We start from the raw sequence: 13,346 nt of genomic DNA on the forward strand, positions 1-13,346 counted from the left end.
GCAAGTCCAGGACAGCCAAGGCTACACATAGAAACCCTGTTTAAAAAAAAAGAAACAATGCAGACTGAGAGCGTTAGTGCATGTTATCTCTCCCCTACACACGGGCACACACACGCCCATCCCAACTACAGTTGGTACATTGGTCACAGGAACAGTTCCATGTGTCAGGACAGTCAATGGCCATGCATGAATGAATGGAGGCCAGAGTCATAGCTGAACGACTACCCACGGACTTAGGATGTCCACCCTGCAAACCAGGCAACACAGTTCTGTCGCACAATAAATAAATTAATAAGTAAATAAATGTACAGCAGCTGTGTAAGTTGTGCCTGGAACACGTGCCAACCCTGAGTTCTGTTGTTGTCCTTCTCTTCTAGCTGTTCAAGGACGCCTGGCTGCTGCACATGCACCCAGGTCCCTGGGCCTGGCAGCCACTCAAGGTAGAAAACGAAGACCATGGTGCCCCGGAACTATGGTGCCATCCAGCCTGCCGGGTAAGCGGGGAACGATCAGCCAGCAAGAAATGCCCTAAAGTGGAAAACAGAATTAATGTTTTAAATTTCAAGAAAAATTTATACAGAAGTAGAAAAGTTTGGTGTCACCTCCATGAGCTGTTTGATAGTACACATCGTTTCACTTCTAGCTTTAAGGATTCATTTTCTACAAAATGTTCCCCAGGGTCCCTCAAACACAGACAGACACCCTGTTCCACAGCCATAACTGATGACCTCACACTGTAGCAACATTACTCTCATCTACCTGCCTTCCTAGCCAACAGAGCTGTTACTTTCATCTCCATGGCTCAGGCACAAAACACCTGGCCCATTGCTAGTAGCTGTGTTAGAAATTGTGATAGCTGCATGAATGGTCAGAACTGGGACGAAGGTGTGAGCACAAGTCCTTTGTCTTCCAGGTGGGACAGTGTGTGGTGGTCTTCAGCCAAGCTCCTAGTGGGAGAGCACCCCTCAGCCCCAGTTTGAACTCTCGCCCATCACCTATCAGTGCCACTCCTCCAGCCCTAGTTCCCGAAACCCGAGAGTACCGCTCCCAGTCCCCAGTGAGGAGTATGGACGAAGCTCCTTGTGTTAATGGCCGCTGGGGAACACTGAGGCCCAGGGCTCAAAGGCAGACTCCCTCAGGTTCCCGGGAAGGGAGCCTCTCCCCAGCCAGAGGAGATGGCTCTCCTATCCTCAATGGTGGAAATTTGTCTCCAGGAACAGCAGCTGTTGGGGGTGCTTCCTTAGACAGCCCAGTACAGGTGGTATCTCCAAGCACTCCATCTGCCTCTGAAGGGTATGACCTAAAAGTGGGACTTTCCCTAGCCCCCCGGCGAGGGTCTCTACCAGATCAGAAGGACCTGAGGTTAAATTCCATTGATCTGAATTGGGACCTGAAGTCTGCTTCCAGCAGCAGTCATGTGGATGGTGCAGACAACAGGACAGTTGCGGGGAGTGTGAGACACCCTCCAGAACAGACAAATGGTGTTCACACCCCACCCCACGTGGCCAGTGCTCTTGCAGGGGCTGTATCTCCCGGAGCCCTGCGTCGGAGTTTGGAAGCCATCAAAGCGATGTCATCCAAAGGCCCCTCAGCCTCAGCCGCACTAAGTCCTCCTCTTGGGTCTTCTCCAAGCTCCCCTGGGAGTCAGAATCTGAGCAGTGGAGAAACAGTACCCATCCCCCGCCCAGGACAAGCCCAAGGAGATGGTCATTCCTTACCCCCCATTGCTCGACGCCTGGGCCACCACCCTCCACAGTCCCTCAATGTTGGCAAAACCTCTGTACCAGAGTATGAACTGCAAACCTATGCAGATGTATGTGCTGGACATTAAAGACACCAAGGAGAAAGGCCGGGTGAAGTGGAAAGTATTTACCAGCAGTTCTGTGGTCGGGCCTCCTGAAACCAGCCTGCACACAGTGGTCCAGGGCAGAGGAGAGCTCATCATATTTGGAGGGCTCATGGACAAGAAGCAGAATGTGAAGTACTATCCAAAAACCAACGCCTTGTACTTTGTGCGAGCGAAGAGATAATGTGTTCAAAACCCCTTCCCTTTCTGTGGCTTTTAATTTGGGATTTTCCAGTGGACAAGCATTTGGACTGGCACTTGGGAAAAACAACATGACTCCCACAAACCAAAACTCCAATTCCACGCCTGACTCACTCCAGGCTGGGATCAAATCTCCATTAAGGAAAAGATTATATATATATATATATATATATAAATACAGATATATTATATAGCCAACTCTGTTTACAAATAAAGGCGAGATCTTCGTCCTGGTTCAGATCAGCTCTTGCTATCTTAGCAGAGGCCGTGCTGTCCTTTTCTACTCTGCTGATAACTAGACCAGGAAGTAAGGGGACAGACCAACAGCAGTGACTTCCCACAAGAAGCTGAAGAGCTCCCCTGTGATCTTCCTGTGGCCTTCACAGAGTCAGAAATGAGAAATGATGGGCCTAGACAGGACACCAAGGAAGACGCTTCAGCCACGCACTGCAGGGTCAGAGTCACAGGCAACAGTTCTCCCATTCCTGCTTAAACCACGGAGGGCCCGTGACAGCTCTGCAGAAGCACCCTGTGCCTGGTCCCCTCTGACCTCTAATCCAGAGGAGTCACCCAACAAGAAATACTGTTCCTCACACGCTGGAGTCACACTGAAACAGTGTTTTAGAGCTGCCATCCATCCGTCTGCCTCCTTCCTGTCCATCACTCTTTCTGCGTTCTCCATACGTGTCCTAGCAAACATTCAGTGTCTGATGATGGAATTTTCTGACAATCGTGTTTGGTTGCAAGTTGCCAAAAACCATTCTCATTTTCCTTTTAGACTTGGTCTTCAGGGGCCTCTTGTCTGTCTGTAGGCTGCTCCGCTGCCCTTTGCTGGTTTGGTTTGGGATGTTTTGTTTTATTTTGGGCATTTGGCCTTTTTTTATTTAAAGCACCAGAACTTTTGTCATTTCTGCCTCTCTTATAAAACCCCAGTGTCCATAGCCATCAGACCTTTAAAAGGCCAGTTGGGATCCACTGCAGTGTGCTGGTCCACACCTGTAACCCTAGCACTCCGGGCAGAGGCAGGATGATTTTAGGTTTGGGCCTAGCCTGTGTTACATGATGAGATTCTGTCTCAATGAAGCAAAATGAAATTAAGATGCCAGTATCACTTTTTTTTAAAAATCTATGAAGCATCAAAATAATCAAAAGACACTCCCCTCCCCGCACAAGGTCTTACTATGTAGCTCACAGAGATCCTCCTGCTTCTGCTTGTTACTTGTGACACAACCTTCTGCTGTGATGTTGACGGGTAACTGGCTGGAGGATCATGTCCTTGACCTTGGAGATACACGTTGACCTTGGAGCCGCTCCATCCTTCACATTCTGCTCTTGTGTCCCCCAGAGCTTTGCTTTCTACTTTGACTTCACTTCCTAGATAAAGTACAGCCAACCAGGAAAGTATGTATTTTGTTCACAGAGAAAACTGTCAACTACTGGTCTCTGAGCCATAGCCTGAACATAGGAGATAACAAAATAAGATTATTTCAAATGACCATGCAACTATGGATCTGGTGGTTTCTCATCAGTAGGTGAAGCATTTTATTTTACCTTTAAAACTGAAATTGAAATAACAACAACAAAAACATGTTTCCTAGCCCCACTCTTTCTTTTTCCTGCCAGTGTTTCCCAGGCACAAATCCGCTGCAGCTGGCCCTGCGTCCTGGATCACAGCCAGCACTCTACCTGTCAGACAGGTGTGCGTCTCCTGCTTCATGCTCTTCTTCCCTTAGCTGTTAGCTTTGCTCTGGTGGTCTTGGCAGGAAAGCCCTGTTTCTAGGCCCAGGAAAGGGCTGGCTCTCAAGGAGGCGCCTGTGCTCTGGAGCTGCTCCTGGGGGCACACCCCTGTGCCTACTTCCTCTGTGTCCTACCACTCCAACTCGCTGCTCTGTTGCTGCTGCCAGTCCTTTGGCCAAGACTGTCTTGTGGAGTCCTGACTTCAGATTCAAGGCAGCAGATGGCATTGCTGACCCCTGCCTCTGGTGTTTGTGTGTGGACGGCGCCAGAGTCGAGGCAGCCTGGCATTGCTGACCCCTGTCTCTGGTGTTTGTGTGTGGACGGCGCCTCCCCACTTGGTTTCTACTTACACATCAAGTAAGTATTAGGACCCTTGAAAGCTCAGAATCCCCACTTTGTGGTCTTTCTCTTTCCCCTGTGGCCTTGCTAAACTGGCTGTCAACTGTTGCTTCTTCTACTTTTTCCCAAGTAGGCAGGCACCTGAAATACTAACATCTCAGAAAGTGATGGGCTCCTCTGCACTCTGGGGTCCTAGGGCTGCCCGCAGTGCCGAGAGCCCAGGTATCTGCAGTCTCTCCAGAGAAAACAGAATGCGCCTTGCCTGCATCCAGCCATGTAGGACTTGGTGGTTCCTGAACACTGTGCATGTGTCCTGTGGGACGTGACTCAACAGTGAAGATGGTAGCTTCCTCGGCCCCAAAAGGACTTCCAGTGTCTCAGCAGAGGTCATCATCCACACAACTTCTTTTTTGACACGATACCAATTTTGTCTTAAAATTCACCGGGAGACATGAGGCAAAGTAATTTTGTTTGAACCCTCAGGAGCACCTAGAGAAAATATTTATCAGTATTTAAGTATTTAAAATACATCTTGTTTCTACTTGAAGCTTTAAACCTTTCCATTCCTGCAAGTGTGCCTTTGAGAGTCCTCAGTCATACTAACTTCAGTCATTTTGCTGGCCTGTGTGAGAGTTCCCTGCTCGGCTCTGCTCCTGCACAGAGCTTCCTGTCCTGCATCCCACACACCATGCAGCAGAGAGCATTCATTTTCGTTCCTGGTCTGCCTTGAGAGCACCACAGCCCCACCTCCCCCCACATTTTGGGAGCCACCAGTAAAGTATAGAAACAAACTTCAATTTTGTTGAAGATAGTGCTGGACTTGATCTCCTCTCAGCTTTCCATGGGTTGGTTGATTCTAATGCGTGAGCTACAGCAAGAACGGAAACTATGAACTGGAGGAGCCAATGGTCCTTGAACTCCTTAAAATGAAGAGAGGAGAGGAGAAAGCAGTATTCCAAGAAGGCTCGGCTTTGAAGGACAAGAAGCCACTGGCAGTGGAACAAGAGGATCCTCCCTCTCTTTGCTTTGTCAAAGTTCTTTCTGCTTTGCTTTTTCCCTTCCGCTTCAAAGTGAATCACCTGCTTGGTCTGTCCATCTGTCTGTCCTTGTCCTCATGGTGACTCCAGCATGGTGATGCATTCTGCTTTGCATTGTCTATGGTCTCACCAGCACATAAGACAGTGGGGAAAGTCTGAAGGGGTCCAGGGTAGGAAGCCTGGCCTCCGGACTGCATCAGGCATGTGCTGTGGTCACCAGCAGGTGGCCTCTCACCACCATCCTTGTGAATGAAAGCCAACCTCTCTAGCTCCACTGTGCTTGCTCTACTCACTCTGCCCTCTTCTACCAACCAGGGCTCATGTCAGTGCACACCCACCGTGCCCTGGCAAAGCTGGTGCTGTGGGTGACGTCCCCATACAACTCAGGGTGCATGGTGGCTCACCCTGGTAGTCATTTTAGGCACATCGCAGTGTAGGAATGACAGTGGAATCCATGGATATTTAAATCTGTCAATTTCATTTTTGTTAATGTTTTCCCCCATGACTTTTTAGCAATTTAACAAATAAAACAAAAATGGACTAAATTGTCTTAACTATTTTATTAATTAGTATAGGGAAGAAGAAGAAACAAATCGCTGGGGTGAAGGGCAGTGGGAGGGAAACAGGTGGTTGGGAGGTTGTGTTTGCTGAGAGGGAATGTTGGCCCGGTCCCTGCCGTGCCTGACAGACTTGGAGTTGCAGATCCTCAGTATCACCCTGAGGTAGAAACCCCATGGGAAGTGACAGAATTGTGCAAAGGACCAGGACAGCCTTTTCACCATCACTGGCCTGAGCAGAATTGACACAGGACCATGGGGCCTTGAAGCAACACAGCAAATAGGGCTTTCTTACTGCTTCCCTCTTTCCTGCCTCACCCTGGAGTGCAGGTCTTACCAGCTGTGGGGTAGTTGGTCCTGCCCTGTAGGATCAGGAAGATGCATTGGGTGGAGGTGCAGAGGAAGGGTACTGGCTTAGCAAGCACAGTACTCCCCAGCCAGGTGGGGCCCCCTCATTTGAGTATAAATTACCAGGAATAGAGACTATGCAGACTTCCCCAATCCTGGTCACCACCCTGAACCTGAGAAAGGTCCCTAAAAGCAGTGGACCAGGAGCACCTTGAATCCTGGCAAGATAGGAGGCACTACCTCCACCCCAACAGGCTGGTCTTGTGTAGAGCTGCCACATGTGACTGGGGCTGCCCCTTGTTTCCTCTGCCTCCACCCCACAGGACAGCACCCCTTAACTGTTATGGGCCCTTCTGCAGTGTTACCAGTGGACGTCTGTAAGGAGTGATTTCGCCATTGCTGCAAGTGAGCAGGGACTGGCAGGGAGGAGGTGATAGCTGTCATAAAATCAGGACTGAGATCTCCATGCCCTTTCAAGTCTTGAAACTTGACTCTGGACTCAGAGGGGTTATAATGCAGGCCTTGAACCAGGATAGATGCGGAGCTGCCACAAGCCTTCACCTTTGAACCTACCTCACTCAGCTTTGTAAGTAAAAAGGCAGTGGGAAAGCCGCCCTCTAGCAATTTAGCTGGACCCACCCAGGCAAGAGTTACGCTTTTGAGTGGATGTGATTCCTCCCAACGGCCACCTGGGGGAGCCCTATGAAAGGCTTTGTGTGCTCTCTCCGAAGCGTTGAGGAGAGGATGGCTTGCCCCGCCCATTTTTTTCCTTCTGAAAGCCTCTCTGCCTTGCCTGCCTCGACTTCAAAGTACCCACCGCTATGCAAACCCTACAGGTACTGCCCAGCACCCCAGCATCCCAGCCCCCAGCTGTGGAAAAATTGGAATCTCTTTGAAGCTGGGCTCTGGGCCACAGATGCTGTCAATATACACAAAGTCAAGCCAGTGTCTTTAGTAAAGACCCAGAAGTTCTAGCGTCATTTTCTTATCCCACCTGTCCACCAGTGCAGGAGAGAGATGAGGGCTGCTGAAAACAGTTGACAAGAAGGCAGGCACTGTTGCCTTAAAAAGGGTGGAGCTGACCTGGGATCCATGGTTCTCAGCAAAGCATCCCTTGAGTGTTTACTGACCTTCACCCCCAGGCAATAGGACATACTGGTGACCCAAAGAAACTCACACCTGATGAAACTTACAGTGTCCTCACACTTGCTTCTTCACCCCAATAATCAGCAACAGATCAAAGGAACCATTCCATTCAAGCCCAGTTAGTGAATAATGAGTTCACAAGTGGGGGGGTTGTCTGCAGGAGCAATAGTGAGCCCCCCCCAACAGTGGAAACACTGAAAAGCCTCACTCCAGTATGAATGTGACGTTCTCAAAACTGTGGAGAGGACACCCACCCTTTAGTTAACGTTGCCCCTACACCCTCTACTTCCTGAGACCACATGCAGAGTTGGGTGGCGGGGGGTTCAGGAGGGAGTGGTGAAGATCTGACCTCACTCCTCCGGTGAGGAACTGTCAGCAGGCAGGCCTGGTCTTGTGGGGGGGGGTGTGGGGGGGTGTCTCTTCCATAGTTACAGGCACTTTGACTAGGCTAGGAATGGCTGTTGCACTTGGCAGACAGTGTTCCAGGACAATGTGATGACCAGAGTTCATCCTCTCACATGTGGTGGGGAAAGATCACAACCAGAATCCCACGTAGGAGGAGCAAATGTAGTCTCTCAAGACGAGACCAGCACTGAAGGGCTCCGTGCAGAGTTCTCCCTGGAGCAGAACTGTGAGAGCTGACCTCTGAGGAGATGGGCCTTCTCATGGTGCTTCCCTGGCTTTGAGTAATGCCAACACTCCCCCAACACGGAACAGGAGCCCCAACAGCTGGGGGAACGTGCAAGAGGCAGAGGCAAATCTCTGAGTTGGACGCCAGCCCGGTCTACGTAGTGAGTTCCAGGATGACAAGGACATTGCAGGACATACAAGGCTACATATGGAACCCCTTTCTCAAAAAACCAAAACTAAAAATAAAAGGAAGAAGAGCCGGGCGTGATGGCACATAATCCCAGCACTCAGGGAGGCAGAGGCAGGCGGATTGCTGTGAGTTTGAGGCCAGCCTGGTCTACAAAGCGAGTCCAGGACAGCAGCTCAGGCTACACAGAGAAACCCTGTCTCAAAAAAATCAAAAAGAAAAAAGAAAAAAAGAAAAGGAAGAAGAAACTTGGAGTATTAGTAATGTAGGATGAGAAATAGCTGAACTTGAGTTTACCTGGAAATTACTGAGCTGAAATGACTGATTCAGAAATGGGTTAAAAGACAGGAGATGGTGTGTTTGGTGCGTTTGCTGGACCTTCGTTTATACCCAAGGCCCTATGCACACTTAAGCACACACTACCATTGAGCAAGTCCTGAAGATGATGAAAATGCATTTATCTTTGTCACAGGCCTTTAATCCCAGCACTCGGGAGGCAAAGGCAGGCATATCTCTGAGTTCAAGGCCGGTCTGGTCTACAGAGCAAGTTCTAGGACAGCAGGAGCGACACAGAGAAACTCTTGAAAAGGGAAAAAAAAGAAAAAAGAAAAAAAAAGAAATAAAATAAGATGTATTCTTGCTTCAGTTAGTTCCAGCCCTCTGCCAGGGATGGAACCTTATGCATGTGGGTAGCTGGTACCATCAAGCCACGCCCCCAGCCCTTACTGCTTCACAAGGAGAAATCAGGGCCTCACCTGGGGTGTTAGCAAGTGCCAGTAGAACAAGGCAGATGCTCCGGTACATGGAAAAGCCCTTGATAAGGCCCAGCAGTGTGAGAACCACTGACAGGTCCTTCTAGAACCTTAAGAAGGACAAGCTGGAGCTATCTAATGGAATGAGATCCAGAAATTGGTGTCTGAGGGGGGGGGGAAGGGGGTGGCCGAGTGGATGTGCGAAGGAGAAGGCTACTGAGTGGTAGGTACCCACCACCATGTGCAATGCTCAACACCTCACCCTGTAGACTTCATACTTGAGCCTGAAGGTCGGGGACAAGGGCCAGATGATTGTGTGAACAGCAAAGCGGACTCCTCCCAGGGGTGAGGGGTGTGGCTATGGTGTGATTGGGCTTTTCCAGAAGGATTTTATTTTTAAAGATTTATTTTTTATTATGTATGCAGTGCTCTGCCTGCATGTACACCTGCACACCAGAAGAGGGCACCAGATCACATTATAAATGGTTGTGAGCCACCATGTGGTTGCTGGGAATTGAACTCAGGACCTCTGGAGGAGCAGTCAGTGCCCTTAACCTCTGAGCCATCTCTCCAACCCACAGAGGGATTTTCTTTCTTTCTTTCTTTCTTTCTTTCTTTCTTTCTTTCTTTCTTTCTTTCTTTTTTTAAAGACTTATGCTGTCAACAGGCAGGGGCGGTGCATGCCATTCATTCCAGCACTCAGGTGATAGAGGCAGGCTGATCTCTGTGAATTTGAGGCCAGCCTGGTCTACAAAGTGAGTCTAGGACAACTAAGGCCACACAGAGAAACCCTGTCTCAAAAAAAACAAAAACAAAAACAAAAAAAACTAAAAACCCTTATTCTGTGTGTGTGTGTGTGTGTGTTGTGTGTGTATGTGTGTGTGTCTGTTGTATGTGTGTCTGTCTGTTGTGTATGTGTCTATGTGTGTCTGTGTTGTATGTGTGTGTGTGTGCCTGTGTCTGTACCTTCATAGATGTACATGTGCCACAGCCAAAAGATAACCCGTGGGAGTGGATCCTCTCCATCTATCATATGGGTCTCAGGAGTTTCCCTTCCATTATGTGGCCCCAAGGATCAAACTCAGGTTGTCATCAGGCTTGGCAGCAAGTGCTGTCACCTGCCAAGCTACAGAGCCTAACAGATCCCAGGAGACCTTAGACTCACTCAGCCGAGAGCTAACTGGGGAGCAGCTAGTCCAGGGAAGACCTTGACATGACAGCATGTCAGGTAGAACATCAGAACAAAGGCAGGCTCTGTCTCTATCTGGAGAGTCTCCGCCCATCTGTGGCTGACCGTGTCCAACTCTGGCCAGACCACTCATATCCTATACCCCACTGTCTGTTGTGTTACCTGCAGGTGGTCCCCTCCTGACCCTCTTTTGGGGATTTCCTCTGATCCTCTGGTCTGCACCAGAGTCTCCTCAGTTAGGAGAACCACTATCCGTCCAGTTGCTGGAGAGTCGCCATGACGACCTGACTGACAGCCATGTCTTTGACTGGCTGGACTGACTGTACTTTCAGCCTGAGAGAGGCTGGGAGTGGCCATGTAGGAGGCCAGGCAAGCAATCCAAGCAAGAGGTGAAGAAGTCTGTATTTATGAGCACACCTTGAACCAAAGGGGGGAGAGTGGATGCTACTCCAGGTGCATTGAGGAGCCGGCAGAGGGTTTGAGTCTTTGTCCCTATCTGCCCCACATCAGCATACACAAGGCTACCCTTTTCTTGCTTTCAACCACTCTCACCCCAGGTCAGGCCTCTGTGTGCCCACCCACCTCGACCTCCCTTCTACTCCAGGCTGGTGATGTGTTCCTGCCTCGAGAACCCTGCCCCATGGGCTGGTGGTGCCCTTGTCCCGAGGTACTTGATAAATACATGTGGGGACATCAAACTGTGAAGAAGGGAGTGAATTCACCAGAGGGCTCTACACCAGATCAGTCATTTACTTTACCTTAGGCTTTAAAAGAGAAACAGAAAAATAAATAAATAAATAAAAGAGAGAGAAAAACAGCTTCCTGAAGCTTGGGGGGAGGGGGAGAGAAAATTTAGTGGTTAAAGAACACAGGAGATTAGAACCCAGCACACCAAGATAGTCCACAGATGCCTTAAGCCCTGCTCTGAACTTGTCACCCTCAGTGTTGGTTGGCTTCCAGTTCCCAGCAGCAGTGTTTATTTAATCAAGGTCTTGGGCCCTGTTTGTGATTGACTCGTGACTACAAAATCCATAAGCTGAGGCCTAACTCTAATAGGCCTTAATCCAACCAGAGAATGCCTTTATAAGGTGTGGTCATCAGTGCTCTTTAGTCTGAACACTCAAGATGGCAGAGGCAGGCAGATGTCTTGAGTCTGGTCTGCATAGCAAGCCCCCAGGCTATCCAAGGCTGCATATTGAGGTCCTGTATTTTAACAAAACAAAACAAGAGATGGGGTTGAGGGGTGGGGGCTGAGGGGTGGGGATGGGGGGTGGGGTGAGCGGCAGAAGCCAGTGTGGTAGTGCACACTGGTAATCCCAGCACTGAAGAGGCTGAGTTCGCCAGGACTGAGAGCTCACCTCCAAAAAAAATAAGGAAACAACAGCAGGGGGCCAAGCAGAGAAGAGGCTACCTCCTTCCTCCTCATGCACGGAGAAGGCAGAGGCAGAAACAACCCTGCAACAAAGTTGGATCTTCAACCTCCGGCTGGGGCAGAGCTGCACCGTGCACTTGTTAAGTGCACAGACTCTATACCTCCCCCGCCCCCCATACCCAGAGTCCAGCTCCATGCTCCCGGATCTTTTCTTGAGCTCACAGGAAGCAGTGAATACTAAACCCCTGACATTCTGGCCAGCAGCTCCTCAAACCAACTACCTCCCTGTCTGTGTGCAAGAACATCTAAAGTCTCACCCGGCCACCAGGTTAATACCCGGTCAGTCTGCCAAGTTGTTGCGTTTTCTCATCCGCTTCGTTGAGCCTCTCTCCCACAAACCAAGACTGGGCAAGGCTGAATGTGAAGTCTAGAAGCCCAAAGATAAATTAAGATCTGTGATCACTCCTGGCCTCAGGAGAGAGCTGTGACCCAGGAGCATGCGCAATGGATTCCAGCCGCAGAGTTCTATACAAATGTTTCCTCCTGTACTTCTGCCTCGCTGCCCTGTAAGCCAGGTGAGGGAAGCGCGCCCTCTTGCACTCTCCTCCCTTCCGTACCCAAAACCCTGAGACACAAACTTCTCTCTGCCTCTTGCTGCTGTTAGCTTCACTAGCCCCTTTCTAGGTGCCCAGGGTGAAGTGTTGAAAACCCAGAACCCAATCTGCTGCATAGATACGTGTTTTTAGAGTCAGGTAACCCAGGCTTCTGAGTCTGTTTTTCCACTGACTAGCTGTGCGGCGGGTGTAACCTCAGACAAGTCACGTCATTCCTCCAAGTTTCTTCATCTTGTAATAAAAGAGACATGATGCTGTTTACACGGAGACGAATGTCACCAGACTCCAGTCCAGCGACCGGCACAAGATCCCCCTAACTCATTCCTTACAAAGGACTGCCTGGCCCTCCTTGAAGACACAGTACGAGATGCTGGGGAAGATAAGAGATGCCTTTCAGAGCATCGTCCCTTTGTCCGGTCCATCTCACAGGCATTTACTGAGCAGCCACCTTCAGGGTTGCTCACAGGCCCAGGCTGGAGAACCTAGTCCGAGGGCAGGACTTCTGGCTCACCCTGGCTTCCCCAGCACTAACCAGGAGCCGGGCACACCGTTGGGGCTTGGTCATTGTTGACTGACAGCAATGAGGAAATCAATTAGTAAACAAACGGCTCTTTATTCAGACCTTTTACAAAGTCCCTTGACTTCTCAGTCCAGAGAGGTTTGGCTCTGGGCCTGCTGAGCAGGATTGATGGGCCAGTGACATTAATAACAGCCGAATAATAACTAAACCCCGCTGAGTTGTGCTCCCAGCACTGTTGTAAAGAGCCCTATGAGGTTAAAAGGGAAAAAAAAAAAAAAAAAAAAAGGCCAGGCATGGTGGTGCACGTCTTTAATCGCAGTACTAGAGAGGCAGAGGCAGGAGGAACTTTGTCAGTTTGAGGCAGCTTATCTGCACAGCAAGTTCCAGCCCACCAGGGATACATAGTGAGGTCATCTAAGAGGGGGGGTGGAGGGGGAGAGGGAGAGAGAGAGAGAGAGAGAGAGAGAGAGAGAGAGAGAGAGAGAGAGAGTTGGGAGGTGTTAGCACACACCCTTTAATCCAAGCACTTGGAAGACAGAGGCAGATGGGTCTTTGTGAGTTTGAGGCCAGCCTGGTTTACAGAGCGAATTCCAGGACAGCCAGGGCTACACAGAGAAACCCTGTCTCAAAAAACCGAAAAGAAAAAAAAAAAGGAAAGGGAAGAAAATAATATCCACTTTGTAGAAGAGGAAACTGGAGTAAAGAGAACGGAGGAAGTCTTCCTGAGGGAGATGACAACGTTTGAGAGGAAAATCTGAGCTCAGACTGGTAAAGCCAAAGAAGATGCAGCTGAGGGAAGGAACTGCTGACTTTGCAGAACCAACAAAGACCGGCCGGAATTCAGGAGCGCCCCCCCCCTCTGTGTCCATGG

The 13,346-nt window shown here is 49.8% G+C and overlaps 1 protein-coding gene across 1 annotated transcript in view; it reads left to right on the top strand.

Annotated features, from left to right (window-relative positions):
• Fbxo42 (F-box protein 42) overlaps positions 1-2,219 on the top strand; it is a 55,722-nt gene extending 53,503 nt beyond the window's left edge. The window contains 3 exon segments of the mRNA XM_051171324.1: positions 378-494; positions 914-1,771; positions 1,773-2,219. Coding sequence (XP_051027281.1) covers positions 378-494; positions 914-1,771; positions 1,773-2,030 — 1,233 coding nt within the window. The 3' untranslated portion in view covers positions 2,031-2,219.
• Positions 2,220-13,346: the final 11,127 nt, after the last annotated feature.

This window comes from Acomys russatus, chromosome 29 (genome assembly GCF_903995435.1).
Source record: "Acomys russatus chromosome 29, mAcoRus1.1, whole genome shotgun sequence".
Taxonomy (NCBI): Eukaryota; Metazoa; Chordata; class Mammalia; order Rodentia; family Muridae; genus Acomys; species Acomys russatus.